This window comes from Cavia porcellus, unplaced genomic scaffold (genome assembly GCF_034190915.1).
Source record: "Cavia porcellus strain 051 isolate PalLab524CR breed Dunkin Hartley unplaced genomic scaffold, mCavPor4.1 scaffold_6, whole genome shotgun sequence".
Taxonomy (NCBI): domain Eukaryota; kingdom Metazoa; phylum Chordata; class Mammalia; order Rodentia; family Caviidae; genus Cavia; species Cavia porcellus.
The window spans coordinates 33,622,501-33,636,146 of NW_026947489.1; the positions used below are offsets into that span (position 1 = coordinate 33,622,501).

A 13,646-nucleotide genomic window follows, 5' to 3' on the forward strand; every position below is an offset into this window, starting at 1 on the left:
TCCAGCCTTGTTGAATTAAAATAAAAAGAATGAATGTTTCTTTTAGAGCCAGTTCCTGACAGTGGTTTTTTTTAAATGATGCATCTTATTCTATATATGAAAGATGAATCAATTTTTGAGCCTGATACGTATTGTCTGTTTGGCTGAATGGAGAGGTGAACGTAGAATTTAGACAAAGAGGAAAGCATTATTCTGAAGAGCAGTTGTGGGTGGTCTTTTATATTGCATTTAATTGTCATTAACTGTTCCTGATAGCTGTTTTGGAATCTGGCTCTCATTATGTGACTTGAAATGCTGTGTAAATTATTTTTAAATTGGGGGAAGGGACTAAAAAGTACCATTAGGGGGGAAAAAGTCACTCACGTGGAGTTTCATCACGTTCTTGTAGATACCTCTCCAGTACAATCCGAGCCATTAGTGAGGGTGCATACTCCACCTTTACAAAAGTAGAAGTAAAAAATTAAAAACTGTCAACTTGTTCAAGCAGTTGATATTGCAATATTTTGTCAACACTGAAGATTTATTTAGTCAATTCTAATCAACCACTGCAAGCATCATTCATTAAAATCTTTCCTATTCTTGGTGGCTTCCATTGTAATAAAATGATAATAAGTATGATCTGTGCCGCTGAAAAGAATAAATAGGTCAAATTTACCAAACATAACATAGAACAAAGAGTACCCTCTTTGAGCCTGGAAATAGTATTATCTAAAACAGAAATAGGCTTGTTTCATGTCTCAGTTTTTTTGGTTAGTAACAAATTTGATTTTTATTCTAGCCATTGCCTTTTATATTTCTCTATATTTAATTATGTTGAATAATGTAAAAAAAAGTCCTTTTGTTATTTAGTGACACTTCAGAAACTGAATCTTGTCTATTTATAGTCATTAAAAACACAGATTTTATTGTTTTTCTATTAAAGATAACTGAAATTTTGGTATGAACACCTTACTTACAAAATATGTTGTTTGATAACACTGTATCTCTCTATATTATAGAGACACTGATAATAAGATATAAGAATAATAATATCTGAAATATAAGAGCACCATCCTTAGGCTATGCTTATTGGAAATGCTGCTTATGAATTTATTTAATACAGAACCCAGGGAGGTAACTATTTCAAAAATAAAGAATGTAATACAACACAAGAATATTCAACCCAATAATCATTTTAAATTAATAAAAAGCATCTATTCATTATAAAGACATTGTCTTCTTTTTGTTTCTTATATTTTTATTGGTCATTGATTTAATTTCCCCAGAAAATAGGTACAGTTCTTAAAAGAAATACTGTTTCCCTAAAAGAAGTCTTTATCTTAGGTGTAAGACAAGAAATGCTCCTCATATATTATCACTATGAATTTTTCTTGACAGGTTTTCAAGTCCCGTATTCATACCAAAATTTTATCTTGATTTAGTAACTAGACAAAAGGGCTAGCTTCATTTGTATGAACAGTTTTCTTCAAATATGTATGTACTTGGATGCCCTTAAATTCTCCAAGTAGAAAGAAATGCTTTCCACGAAGCTGCTTATTCCTAGTAACCCACATCAGAGCTGACACATGAAAAATGGTGAAATTACTGAAGGTAGTCCAGCCTGAATAAGGACTACCTTATTAGTTCAGGTACTTGCATCTCCCTAATTTTCATATTAATCATGTGTCCATCTTTCTCTGAAATAGGGCCATCATGCTTCATGTCAGAATTTAGCATGTAAGTAAAATTCATAGTGCTTTAAATCTAACTTGAAAATATTTGTGTGAATAGAATGACTGATCTTATCACTAACAAACTGAGATTTTCTAAAATGTTCATTTTTAGCCTTGGAATAGGATAAGTAACATTAAGAGATTTATAAAATCAATGATGGCCACCTAAACCCTCAAACCCCCAAGTCAACAATAATATAGTGCTTCTAAGAGATCTATAATGTACCGTTATATATTTCTCATCAATTTTTACAGTTTCCACTGATTAAATATACACTGACTCATAAAGTATTACCGCCACATCAGTTGTCACCATATGCAAATGTATGTCATTTAAGTATTAACTGTTACATAAAAATGGCAGCTGGGTTGTTTAGAAATCCTAGTTTGGTACTACCATTCCTGCGTTTCCCTAGAGCATTAGCAACCTCATAGAAAATGCTATTCTCTCATAAATCAGCAACAAAAGAGAAGTCTGCATAACTGTTTATTTAGCTAAATATTTTTGCAGAGCCATGGCAAATAACAAATTTACTAATGTAGAAAAAATTTGTTTGTGAGTTAAATTTCCCCATATTACCAGAAAGTGGAAGTGGGGTCAGATAAGTTAGTTAAGCTCAACAGAACTATCTATTACAAATTCAAATGAATATAAATTGCTACTATATAAAACATATAATTGACATCATTATTTATAAAAATAAATATCAGGTTTGCATCATCTTTCTAGATGCTGTGTCTCAAAGGCTATTATGTCACTCATTTTTTTATAAAGGGCAACCAAATCATGAACTACCTAGTATATAGCTCAGAGATTTCAAGTTACTCAAAGTATCAACTTGTAACAAACATCATCTGGAGACATTAAAAACTGCCCTAATCTAGAAATAGGGAAGAAAAAAAACACCCTAAAACAAAACAATTCATGTTCTGCTTAGAGAAGAGAAACCTTCTATACATTAACTATTGTATCGCAATGTGTAGACACTGCCTAGACTACTAAGACCTTCTGGAATCTGATAGGTAATTGCTCATTTGCTGAGTACAGCAGTGTGCAGCAGACAGAAGCCGTGAGGGAAGTCATCTTTCCTTGCTAATACAACATGTAGAACTTGCTGCTACTGCAGCACTTAATGCTTATAGTACAGAGTCATCTTTAATGCAAACACACATTTTCTGCCTTGCTTCTATGTTTTCCATTATAATGCAACATAAAAACAGTGTACATTTCATTCCATCCCTATGAGGTTTGCATAAGCTGGTCCAAGTCAGACTAAATATTGTATTGCTCTTATTACAGTGGATAAATATTTTAGAGTTTAGGAATTAAATATTTTATTTTTCAGTATGCGCTCTGCAACTATTATGAACTTTTCACAGCTTCTTCATTCACGGGAAATCTTTAGGGTTTCCTTTTCTAAATGTAATGCTGTTAGTTATTTCCCCAAACAGAAGCAGATCACAGTTAACAAATAAGTTCAATAAATCACTTTATGCTTAGTGTTAACAAGAATATTATGTTTCTTCTTAGAAAGAGTCTTTTCTACCAGGCATGTATCTTTTATTCTTACAAAAGTTTGCAAACAAAAAATGAATCAAGTAAATGTTACATTTTTAGTATACCATTTCTCTCTTCATTTTTGTAATAGCTTAGATTTATTTTCTTGGCATTTGTCTCTTTACTAGACACAGATATTTCTCACACTGAACTAGACAACGTATCCTAACAAGAGCATGTCCTGAGCTGTTTGGTTTGAATTTTCCACAAAATAAGAAACTAAGAAGCTGTTTATACATTTGCCTTAAAAGAGGTAGACTAATTATGTCAACTAATTTATTAATACATGAAGTTCTTTGTCCAATTATTAAAAGTACAAAGAGACCAGGGAGCAATTTAAATGTCTAATGCACTTCAAAAATTTTAACGTTAATTACAATTCTAAGCAAAGCTTCTTTAGAAAAGTCCCTTAGGTTTTTTGCAAGTTTAGATAAAATCATAATAATAACATTACCTCATTGGCCAGCTCCAGGAGCACTGGGGCAGCTCCATTTTTCACCACTCCATCCAGGTACCTAGACAAGACAAAGCCAAGTGGTACAGCAGTGACAAGAAAAGGCCAGCATAGACTTGTCAGCATCCCCTGTGTGTACAGGTTTCTCCTGGGCAAACGTCACACTCAACTCCTTGTAAAGTGTGCTACTGTCATAGGAAAGTGTCCAAGGGAGAAACATAACAAAAACAACGAACTTTAAAACCAACTGACTACCTGCACTTGGGCAGGTGGTCTGAGCTCATCAGTTTTGCCTGTTTTCACCTTTTAACATGTAACATGAAAAAAGAGGTGGTTTCTAAAGAACAATCCATATGACACTGGTTTGTCTATATCACAGACAACTATCAAGTGGAAAGGAAATGTAATGGCTTTGCCAGTTTGAAAAGCACTTGTGCACCCATTTCATTTCCCACCTTTTTCTTTATCTCTGCTTCATACGGCTGAATGAGACTCTCTTAAGAATGAAGACTGGTTTAATTTATAAATGAGGCATAGTAAGAGATTAACAATAGAACAACTGTAATAACATACTAACATAAAAGCTATGCAAATACGGTCTCTAAAAGTAGCTGCTCGAACTGTACTCACACTTCCTACAATGATGATGGGAGAAAATACAGCGCTGTATAATGAGATGATATGAGGCGAATGACAGAGGCAGAGTGACAAACCATTAGGCTACTACTGACCTTCAAAGGACAGGTCATGTAGAGGACCATCAAGCTAGGATGACGCTGGCTTACCATGCACGAGTTAACCAAAACCACAGAGAGAAAAATCTTGGCTTAAAACTACTTCTGGTCTTGTATGTTTCAAATTCATTCCCAATTGTAAAGCAAAAAGCCTCGTATGGGTTGAAGAATTCTGTTTTATTCAATTTATTATGCATAGTACTGTTCTTGGATTATAGCAGATGATTACATAAGACATACGTATTTTTTAAAATAAATGAGTATACATTGTCCAAAAAAATAGAATCAGGGAAGGATATTTTCTTATAGAATATTGTTTCCACAAGTAAATTAAGGGTATTTGTCTTTTAGTAAAAAAATAAAATCAATAGATGAGGTCTTCCATATAACTACCAGAAGGAGCTAACTAAATTTACATTATTCAAAAGTATACTTACAAAAGAGGTATAATTTTGCTGTAAGTAAGGTAATGTAAAATTGAATTATTTAAGGTAGGGAGAACTTGGGGATCATTATAACTTCATATTAATTCTAACACATCCAATTTACCCATACTGAGACTCTTCCTGAATATATGATTTAGCAAACTAACAGGGAAATAGGACTTCCAGGTGCATTCAGAAGAAAAAACAAAACAAAACAAAACACAGTGAAACACATCAAGTGTGGGCTGCAAACTTTGGGAAGTAATCAGGTGAAAGCCTTCCCACACAGAACAGCTCCTACCAAGAAGCCTGCTCAGGAGCAACTAATCTTGTGTTCATAACCATCAGCGAGCACATGTTGACTTTAGGTGGGAGTATTTAATCCGAAACTGACATTAGGATAACTAAGATTTTCTGTTTAATATTTGAGTGTTCCTCAATGATTTGATTTTTTTTTTTTTTGTACTGGGGATCGAACTCATGACCTCGCATTTGCCAAGCAGGCACTTACACTGCTGAGCTAAACCCCCGGCCCTTCTCAAGGATTATTTGAGGGGTTTTTAAAAATTATTTTTTATTAGTAATGTTTACAATACACCATATAATAACTACGTTTCATGTGGGGATCTGGTATGTATACGTAACACATCAATTCTTGCTTCATCCCCTTCTCCTCACCCTCATCTTTTGATTCCCTTCACATTTAAGAAAGATCTTTCTCTACTTTGGATCACCTACCTTTTATTTATATTTTGGATTTCATGTGACAGAGAAACCATGCAATATTCAAGCTTCCCACAAGTAGATCTGAGAGATATGGATTAGGAATTATTTCAAGCTAAAGAAGCAGCAGAGAACCAAATACCCATTCTCCCCCATCACAGAGATATGCCAGTGGCTGGACAGTTAACGGTAATGGGGAGGAGGGGCAAACACACTATAATGGTACAGGCTGTGGTAAAATTTAAATTTTGATCCGCTGGTCAGGAAGCACTCGCTCTCTATGTCACTCACACTCTGTAAGTTTCTTGGGGAAGGGCTACATGAGCATGCAGCAGATCCCTTGCCACGGGCTGAGCTGTAAGTGAGTTATAAAGATGTTCTCCTGACCACCCACTGTGTCATACTACAGGACTACCTTACTAGCATGAAAATACAACTACACTACTCGTTGCTGCAAATCTAACACCGGGTCCATGATACTTATTTTAAAAGAAAAACTATATCCCTTCGAACAAAGATTCAGCAGCTGCCTGCCTTCCAGGTTCCTTTCTACTTGTTTTCTGTGCTCACACCCAAAAATATCAGAGCTCTGCCACTATCTTCTCGGCATCAAGAATGCTCTCTGCTTCCTAATAAACTAAGAAAGTCTTTCGTTTCTAACTGTACATATTCACATAACTCCTGACACCCCAAATGGGTAACTGATGGAACTCCACTGTGCTCCACACACAGTTATACTGCGTTTGCATTTCTTACTACTATTTTACATATTTAAGTACACAGTGCTGCCTTCCCAATAAATACTCATAGAATAGTTGAAGGCAGGTACTTTGTCATTCACATCTAGTTGCTAGCATAGTGGGTGGGACACAGTGAATCCACAATGAATGGTGCTAATTGAATGATAAAGTGGTACAGATTTTCAGAAACTACTTTTACCATACCCTGTCAATATCATATTTGAACTAACCTTTTCTCCCTGTGGATATCTAAATAAAATTCAACTGACTGAAGTTATTGAAGTTGGTTCCTTAGTCAGTGTGTCCTGGGAGAAGGGATGAGATGAGGATAGGAACCCTAAACTTTGCTATTGATAGAGCTGTAAGTCTGACTATGTACTTGGGCACATAAAGTTGGATGTAGCAATTCAGATGAACCTCAATAAAATAAATTTTATTAAGAATTTTTCCTGCGTGGAAATATAACGACATCAATATAGTATGAAAAATAAAGAAATATTTTCAAAATACACTTAAGCTACCTATAAATATACAGCATGCAGAACTGAAGAAGTTTCTTTAATAATTCAAAAGGCAGACAAAATGTTTTCTACTGCTATCTGCAGCCTATGAAGTTTCAGTTAGCCATAATGCAATCACATTAAGTATGGACACTGAATTCTTAATTAACATCATCTCAATGTTAGCAGGAATGCAGACATAGAAAGTTTCTCATCTGCCAGTAGGAATGTAGCTAGGACATTTCCAGACAGCAATTTAGTAACATATTTTTTTAAATGTTCACATTGTTTGCACCAGTAATTGCACACAGAGAACTAAAAAAATGACTCCAAAGTGTAGGCTCATGTGTCCAGATGTTTACTGCAGGATTATTTACAGCAGCAGAACCCTGCAAACACACAAGTTCAACAGCACAATCACTTAGTACACTTTTATACTTTCACATGATGAAGTAAGGCAACCAATAAAACAAAAGCTTTTTATAAAACACTATTATACATTTTTCTAAGTATAAAATTCGGGATTCCTAACTGCATGTAGAATATGACCTCATTTATATAAAAATGGGTTGAAAAGACTGGAATTAAATTTTACCTAGTAGTCATTCTAGTAGCACAACTATAAGCAATATTCTTTTTTTAAAAAATACTATCACAGAGGTATTTAATTTTCACAATGGGAGATATCATTTTGAAAGAAAAAAATTAAGTTACTAAGATTTTCAAACTGCTTAAACACACTTGATATTACATAATTTGCCTTCATTCTAGTTAGGAGAAAGCAAACAAAAACCTTATTTAAGGCCAATTCACCTTACTAAAAACAGCGACCCATATGTTTTAGCAAGAGGCGAGTGAGTGGGTCCACGCATCTGATCAGTAAGAAGGCTGCTCCCAGAGGAAAGAACAGAGGAGCTGGGAGCAACAATAAGAAATGGGGCTGAGACAGGCTGCTCTCTTTCAAGACCGTCACAATCTACTTCAAGTTTTTCTCTTAAATACTGCAATTCCTCAGAATAACTGAGGGTCATGTTTAAATCAATGTTAGTTAAATTTCTTCAAATGTTAAAAAGACTTCTTAGGAAGAAACCCTGGTAGGATGCCCAAAATGTTTGGGGAGGGGAGAAGTGAGGCAGGGACAGTGCGTGTACCTTTAGTAAATTTACCTATGCAAAACAAGAAGTATCAGCCAGACATGGTGGCGCACTCCTGCAGTCCCAGTACTGAGGAGGCTGAGACAGGACTGTTGCAAGTCTGATACTAGTCTGGGCTATAAAGTGAGATCAAAGCAAACCTGAGCAGCACAGTGAGAACCTGTCTCAAAAAGACAAACAAACAAACAAAAATAGAGTGCTTTATACCATATATAACAGAGGAAATAATTTTTTAAAAATTTAATTTCAATGAGTTCAATCCCCAGTACCATAAAAAAATTAACCTCAATAACTTTCCTGTTCAATATCTACATTTCAATTCTTTAAAAATTACTTTAAAGAAACATGACATAAGCCGTGTGTGGTGGCTCATGCCTGTAATCCCAGCACTCAGGAGGCTGAGGCAGGAGGATCATTGCAAGTTTGAGACCAATCTGGGATACAAAGTGAGCTCAAAGCCAGCCTGAACTGCATAGTAAGACCTTGTCTCAAAAAAATCACACACACTACACCCACCCACACCCACACCCACCCCCACACACACACATACACAAAAGAAATATGACACACGTATTATATCTACATTTATTTCAATCATAAATTTTTGTGCATAAAAATGATTAATTTAAATCAGTGGTGTCACTGTCACCACAGAAAGGCTGACCTATCAATCCTGAGTATAATTTAGAAGCATGTTTCAAACAATTTTCCTTTCCAATAAGCCCTTGAAATATTTAGAGATATAACCATTTCTAATGCAAGCCATTACGTTTAGTGTTACAAATTATTCAATCATATTATAATGACAGTAAAAATTTTAGAATTAAAAATCAGAGCTACTTTAAAGATTTCTTTAGAAAAAGAGGTTGAAAAGTCTTAATAAAGCTGAAATTCAAATATTCTCTTTGGATAATATGTTGTTGATTTGTTACCCAAGTTTTTCATTTTAAGATACAAAACCCATTTTAAAATGTGTCAGTTATAGAACATGTCTCCAAATGTCCTTACTTGATACATGTCTTTTTTTAATTTCTAAAATGGCTAGCTCAATACTTATGATGTAAAACACAACTATATCAAATTCAATCTTATTTTTTCCACTTGCTGATCTAAATAAAAAATAAGTGCAAAGTGGTTTGAAAAGTTCCACATACATATGCAGACACATGCACACAGGAACATATGCGTTTAGATAAGTGCTGGTACTTATTATGAAAGCCCCAAGGAGCCAAGTGAGATTCAATAATAGTGTAACTACATCCCACAGAGTAGTATTCATTCACAAGTGCACACACCCACAAACACACACAAAGAATTACTATGTTCCTTATATCAATACAAGAAAGACTTTGAAAACTCATTAAAAAAATGCACTTAGAAGTTTTAATGAAAGATCCAAAACACAATGTATGGGGATATATATATATATATATATATATATATATATATATATATAAATTTCACAATCTAATTTACACATAATTATTATAATTAATAGGTGCTATGATACCCTCTAGTGGGGCAGGCAGGTCATACCTCTGGTAATAACTTTCAATCGCTTCTGAAGTATGATGTTTGCTATGCGTTCTTTTAATGTGTTTCTGAAACAAAACAAAACAAAAAGAAACTTTACATTGTGTCATGGATTAAATTCAAGAACAAGAAGGACATATTTCTTGATCCCAATGACTAACGTATAGGGCAAACAAAATAATAGCTTGGGGATTTGGGCAGTGCCAGGACTTTTTCCCCTTCTACTCTATGAACCTATGCATTTTAATCTCTGTTGCTGGCTGGGATGTCTTCAGACTGCACCACGAGGTACAGTATATATGTAAAAGCCAATGGGGTCACTGTAATTGAATCTAAATAAGTTTGCTTAAGGCTGCAGAGGGCAAAGAAAAACTTGTTCCCTCTCCCAACCTTTGTATTAATTTTCCTTCAATTCAATTCCTTCTAAGTCCTCTGCACTCTAGTTTTACAATCCAATTGCCATTTTTAACCAGGAAGAACATTGCTTAAAAACAACTTATTTGAAAACTACAAAAAGTAATTCCATAGAGACTTGCCACTTGACTGACACCTGTCATCTCATGATAAATGACTCCATTTTCTGCCTCTCTTGCCTTCTGCCACTCCAGCAATGGTCATTTATCATCATCTCTGTCAGCAATGGAAAATGGCACTGACAGTGCAAGTCAGCAAACATTTAGCACATGGAACCACGCAACACAGGGAAATTATTATTGTCAGAATAATAATGGTTTAGCATAATTTATTACAGGTCCACCAAATAAGCAAAGGCTAGATGTTATTAGACAGATGGATGGGTAGGCTTGGCAGGCCTCCGCCGAGACGCAGGCGGCGCTTGATGTGGAAAGGAGAACATCCTCCAACCCAATCAGAGAGCTGGCAGTTCAATTACAAAGAAATAAAGGGACATTCATCATTCAATTAGGCACCTGTCAGGCCTCACAAAGGAGGAAACTTCTAACCTGGTACTCCTGGGAGAAGATACTCAGCAGAGTGGCCTGCGATTGACTGGAACAAATAAAAGAAGGACAAAGTTAATTACTGGAGTGCACAGCAGAGAAACAAAAGAGAAAGCAGCTTCAAAGGTAGGCCTGCTGCCCTGTAATCTAACAGAACACGAAAACAAGTGTGGAAAAGTTGTTCCAGATGAACACCTCAAACAAAGGCTTCCTGCTGCTAGGTCAAGGGGAAAGAAAAAGGGAAAGGGTAAATGTGAATGTTCTCAAGGCAGGTATCACATTATTTGGGTCTTTTTTATATTTTGAAATAAGTGAAAATCATATCTGTGGTATGCAATGGTGCTAAAAGGGACTATGGTAAAATAAGGTCTATTTCCATAAATAAATGATAGAGTTCAGTCTCATAAGTAGCAGAGAACATGCAGTTCACTCATGGACAACATCCTGCAATTTATTTTGTTAGCAGACAGGTATCTTCTTATGTAGCTATCACAGGTTCAGGGGGAAAACTTTGCCTTTTCCTAGAAGTCACATAGAAACCACTGGAATATTCCCACTGACATCAGTGTACTTTGAAAACAGAAGCTTTCCCAGCAGGAAGCAGAGGTCCTTGGAGTGCATCATTCCCGAGGACTGCTATAAGCATTATTCATCTAAGGCTATGCATTGTCAAACGCTTGGCAATGAAGCAACCAGGAAAACATTCTTCTCAATTGGGAATTTTTCTCTTGCAATTGTGAACACTTAGAAATGGGATGGAATTTTTCTTTCTTCTAAAAAGCAATCAATGCTCTACTGCTATTCTTTTTGAATGCCCTCTTTGACTGACCTCATCATATTTTGAAAAATGATTATTTCTAGTATATTTCACTATTAAATTCTAAGAGATTGTACTTTAAATCATTTGACTTTAATAGTATGCTAAAGTGTGAAATAATTAAAATTTTTCTACTTATGAATGAACTCTCAGGTACTTAAGTACCTCACAGAAAATTTTTAAAATGCAAAATAAAAATGACACTATATTTGTTCACTTATGGTCCCAGTACTGCATCTTCTGGATACCATCATAGGTTTGTCTACTTACCTTCTCCATCCACACCAAATTACATAAATAGGTAAATAAAAAATATCATACATGTTTTCTAAGGAAAGCCCATACATAGTTATAGAACAATTTCAAGAAGTCAAAAGTAATGAGAGATGATTGAATACAATTATAAATTCATTAGTCTGATTTTTTTTTCAGTTTTCCCTTTATACTGGAAACTACCCTGGAAAAGCCAATTTTATATATAAAATCTTCCTATTATGCTTGGTTTGTCTCAACACACAAATCACATCTACTGATAGGGCTCTGACAACAAGTTTCTGGGGAAAAAATGGCAAAATGAAGTCCAGATCTTTGAAAACTGCTTAACTAAAATGTTAGGAATTAATGTGCAATACATAGATCCCACCTCGCTGTACAGCAAAATACACACGCTATTAACCATTTAACGGCACACAGAATCTCAGTTTCTAGATTTTGAAAGACATGATGGTAAATAAAACAAAATGTAATTGTAGGTACTCAGAATGGGAAGATTTGAGAGACAACTGGAAGATAAACAGTTAAGGTAAGAGTTAAGAGTACAGTATAAATTGAAGATGAGATAGGAGAGTGCTTTTAACTAGAAAAACAAAGTGTCTTTAAACTGTGTAGAAGTCAATTCAGCTAAACAACATGGGCGCAGCCAACGCAGCAACCCACTTCCTCTGTGGCCAGCAGGGTTAGAGACAAGATTCCAGCTTACAACAGGAGTAAATCTGACTGGAGCTAAAATCAGAAAACAATTTATGTGTGTACCAACAAAAAACATACCTGGGTCCAAAATGTAGAGAGAGCTAAGTGGCTTTGTTAGGGAGAATGAAAGCTCACAACTCATTCCCGTATATGCTAACCACACAGAACAGAGTTCTGAACAAGTGCCTCTTCAATAAAGAGCAAGACAGTAATTTTGGTACCACTAAGACGCTGACCCCAGTGTGCATTTTTCACATTTTCTTCCAGTGTGTTAATGCTGAGAAAGTGTGCCAGGGAAGACTGGACAGGGAAGAAGGGAAACACAGGGTCACAGGATCTCAACTCGACACCTCTAAACAGCTCATCACTGCCAACTTCACCTCCCACACTACTGTCCTTATTTTAAAGATGGGTAAACGAAGAGAAGTTAAGGAAAGCATAGAGTTAAACACTTAGGTAAGTGGTAGAGCAGAAAACCAAAATCCAGATTCAATTCCAGAACCTAACCCCTCTATCCCCATGGAAATCTGCTTTCCTCTCAGTCCCAGAAATCAGTTCTGCAAGTGCCATATGCTAATAGTCCAGCTTAAGCATTTATACAATGTCACATTACACTCCAAGCAACTCTGAACGATGAAGTGTGTTGCTTTTTTGATAGAAAATTGAAGCCACAGGAAGTCAAGTGACTAAATCCCATCACTTCAGAAAATATTCCTTTCCTAAAAATTTAAATTGCAGCTTTCCTTTAATTAGTGACATAAAAACACTCTTGTTTTTGTGTTAAAAGATAAAGGAGCTATGGATTACAGAAAACAGCCAAGAATTAAAAGATTGTTGGGTCATTTGTTATTCTCCTTGCAACTAAGCCCTATTTTCACTGCCACCATTGCTACAAGCATCTCTGACTGTGTCTTTCAATCAAATGCAATGTACTTATATAAAACAGCTTTGAAGTCTTCCTTAAACATGCTAAATACAAATAACCTGATCTTTACACTCTCTCTAAAGGTGGTAACTTAATGAAACAATATTTCATGAATAGTTTCTGGCAGTAAGCAGGTAATAGCAAGCAGATGATCTAGGTTGCTGGGGGTCCCGCTGGGTCCTTGCCAGCATCTAGGGGTTGACACTGATCCTGACTTCTGGGATACAACAGATGGCACAGTAGCGAACAGCAGATTAACAGACTCTCAGATTTGGTGTCCAGGTGACGGAATATAGCAACTTGAAGAAGAGAAAAAGGAGGGAAGCAGGTCCCTGGGACTCAACAAGGATCTGAAGCGAGGACTGAAACTCATAGGGAGCATAAAGAGACAGACTTTACAGAAAAAGGAGATGGTAAGCCATGCTCTTCCCCTGAGCCCAGAC

General features: G+C 35.6%; 1 protein-coding gene across 6 annotated transcripts in view; it reads right to left on the reverse strand.

Annotated features, from left to right (window-relative positions):
* The window catches only part of Cdin1 (CDAN1 interacting nuclease 1), a 256,459-nt gene that overhangs the window by 187,157 nt on the left and 55,656 nt on the right, over positions 1–13,646 (reverse strand). For all 6 annotated transcript variants that reach the window (XM_063250308.1, XM_063250309.1, XM_063250310.1 and 3 more), the window contains exons 2-5: positions 10,496–10,541; positions 9,537–9,601; positions 3,725–3,785; positions 364–436 (exon numbers count right to left, since the gene is read on the reverse strand). In XM_063250308.1, the coding sequence (XP_063106378.1) occupies positions 364–436; positions 3,725–3,785; positions 9,537–9,601; positions 10,496–10,541 (245 nt within the window). The remainder of the gene's footprint in view (positions 1–363; positions 437–3,724; positions 3,786–9,536; positions 9,602–10,495; positions 10,542–13,646) is intronic.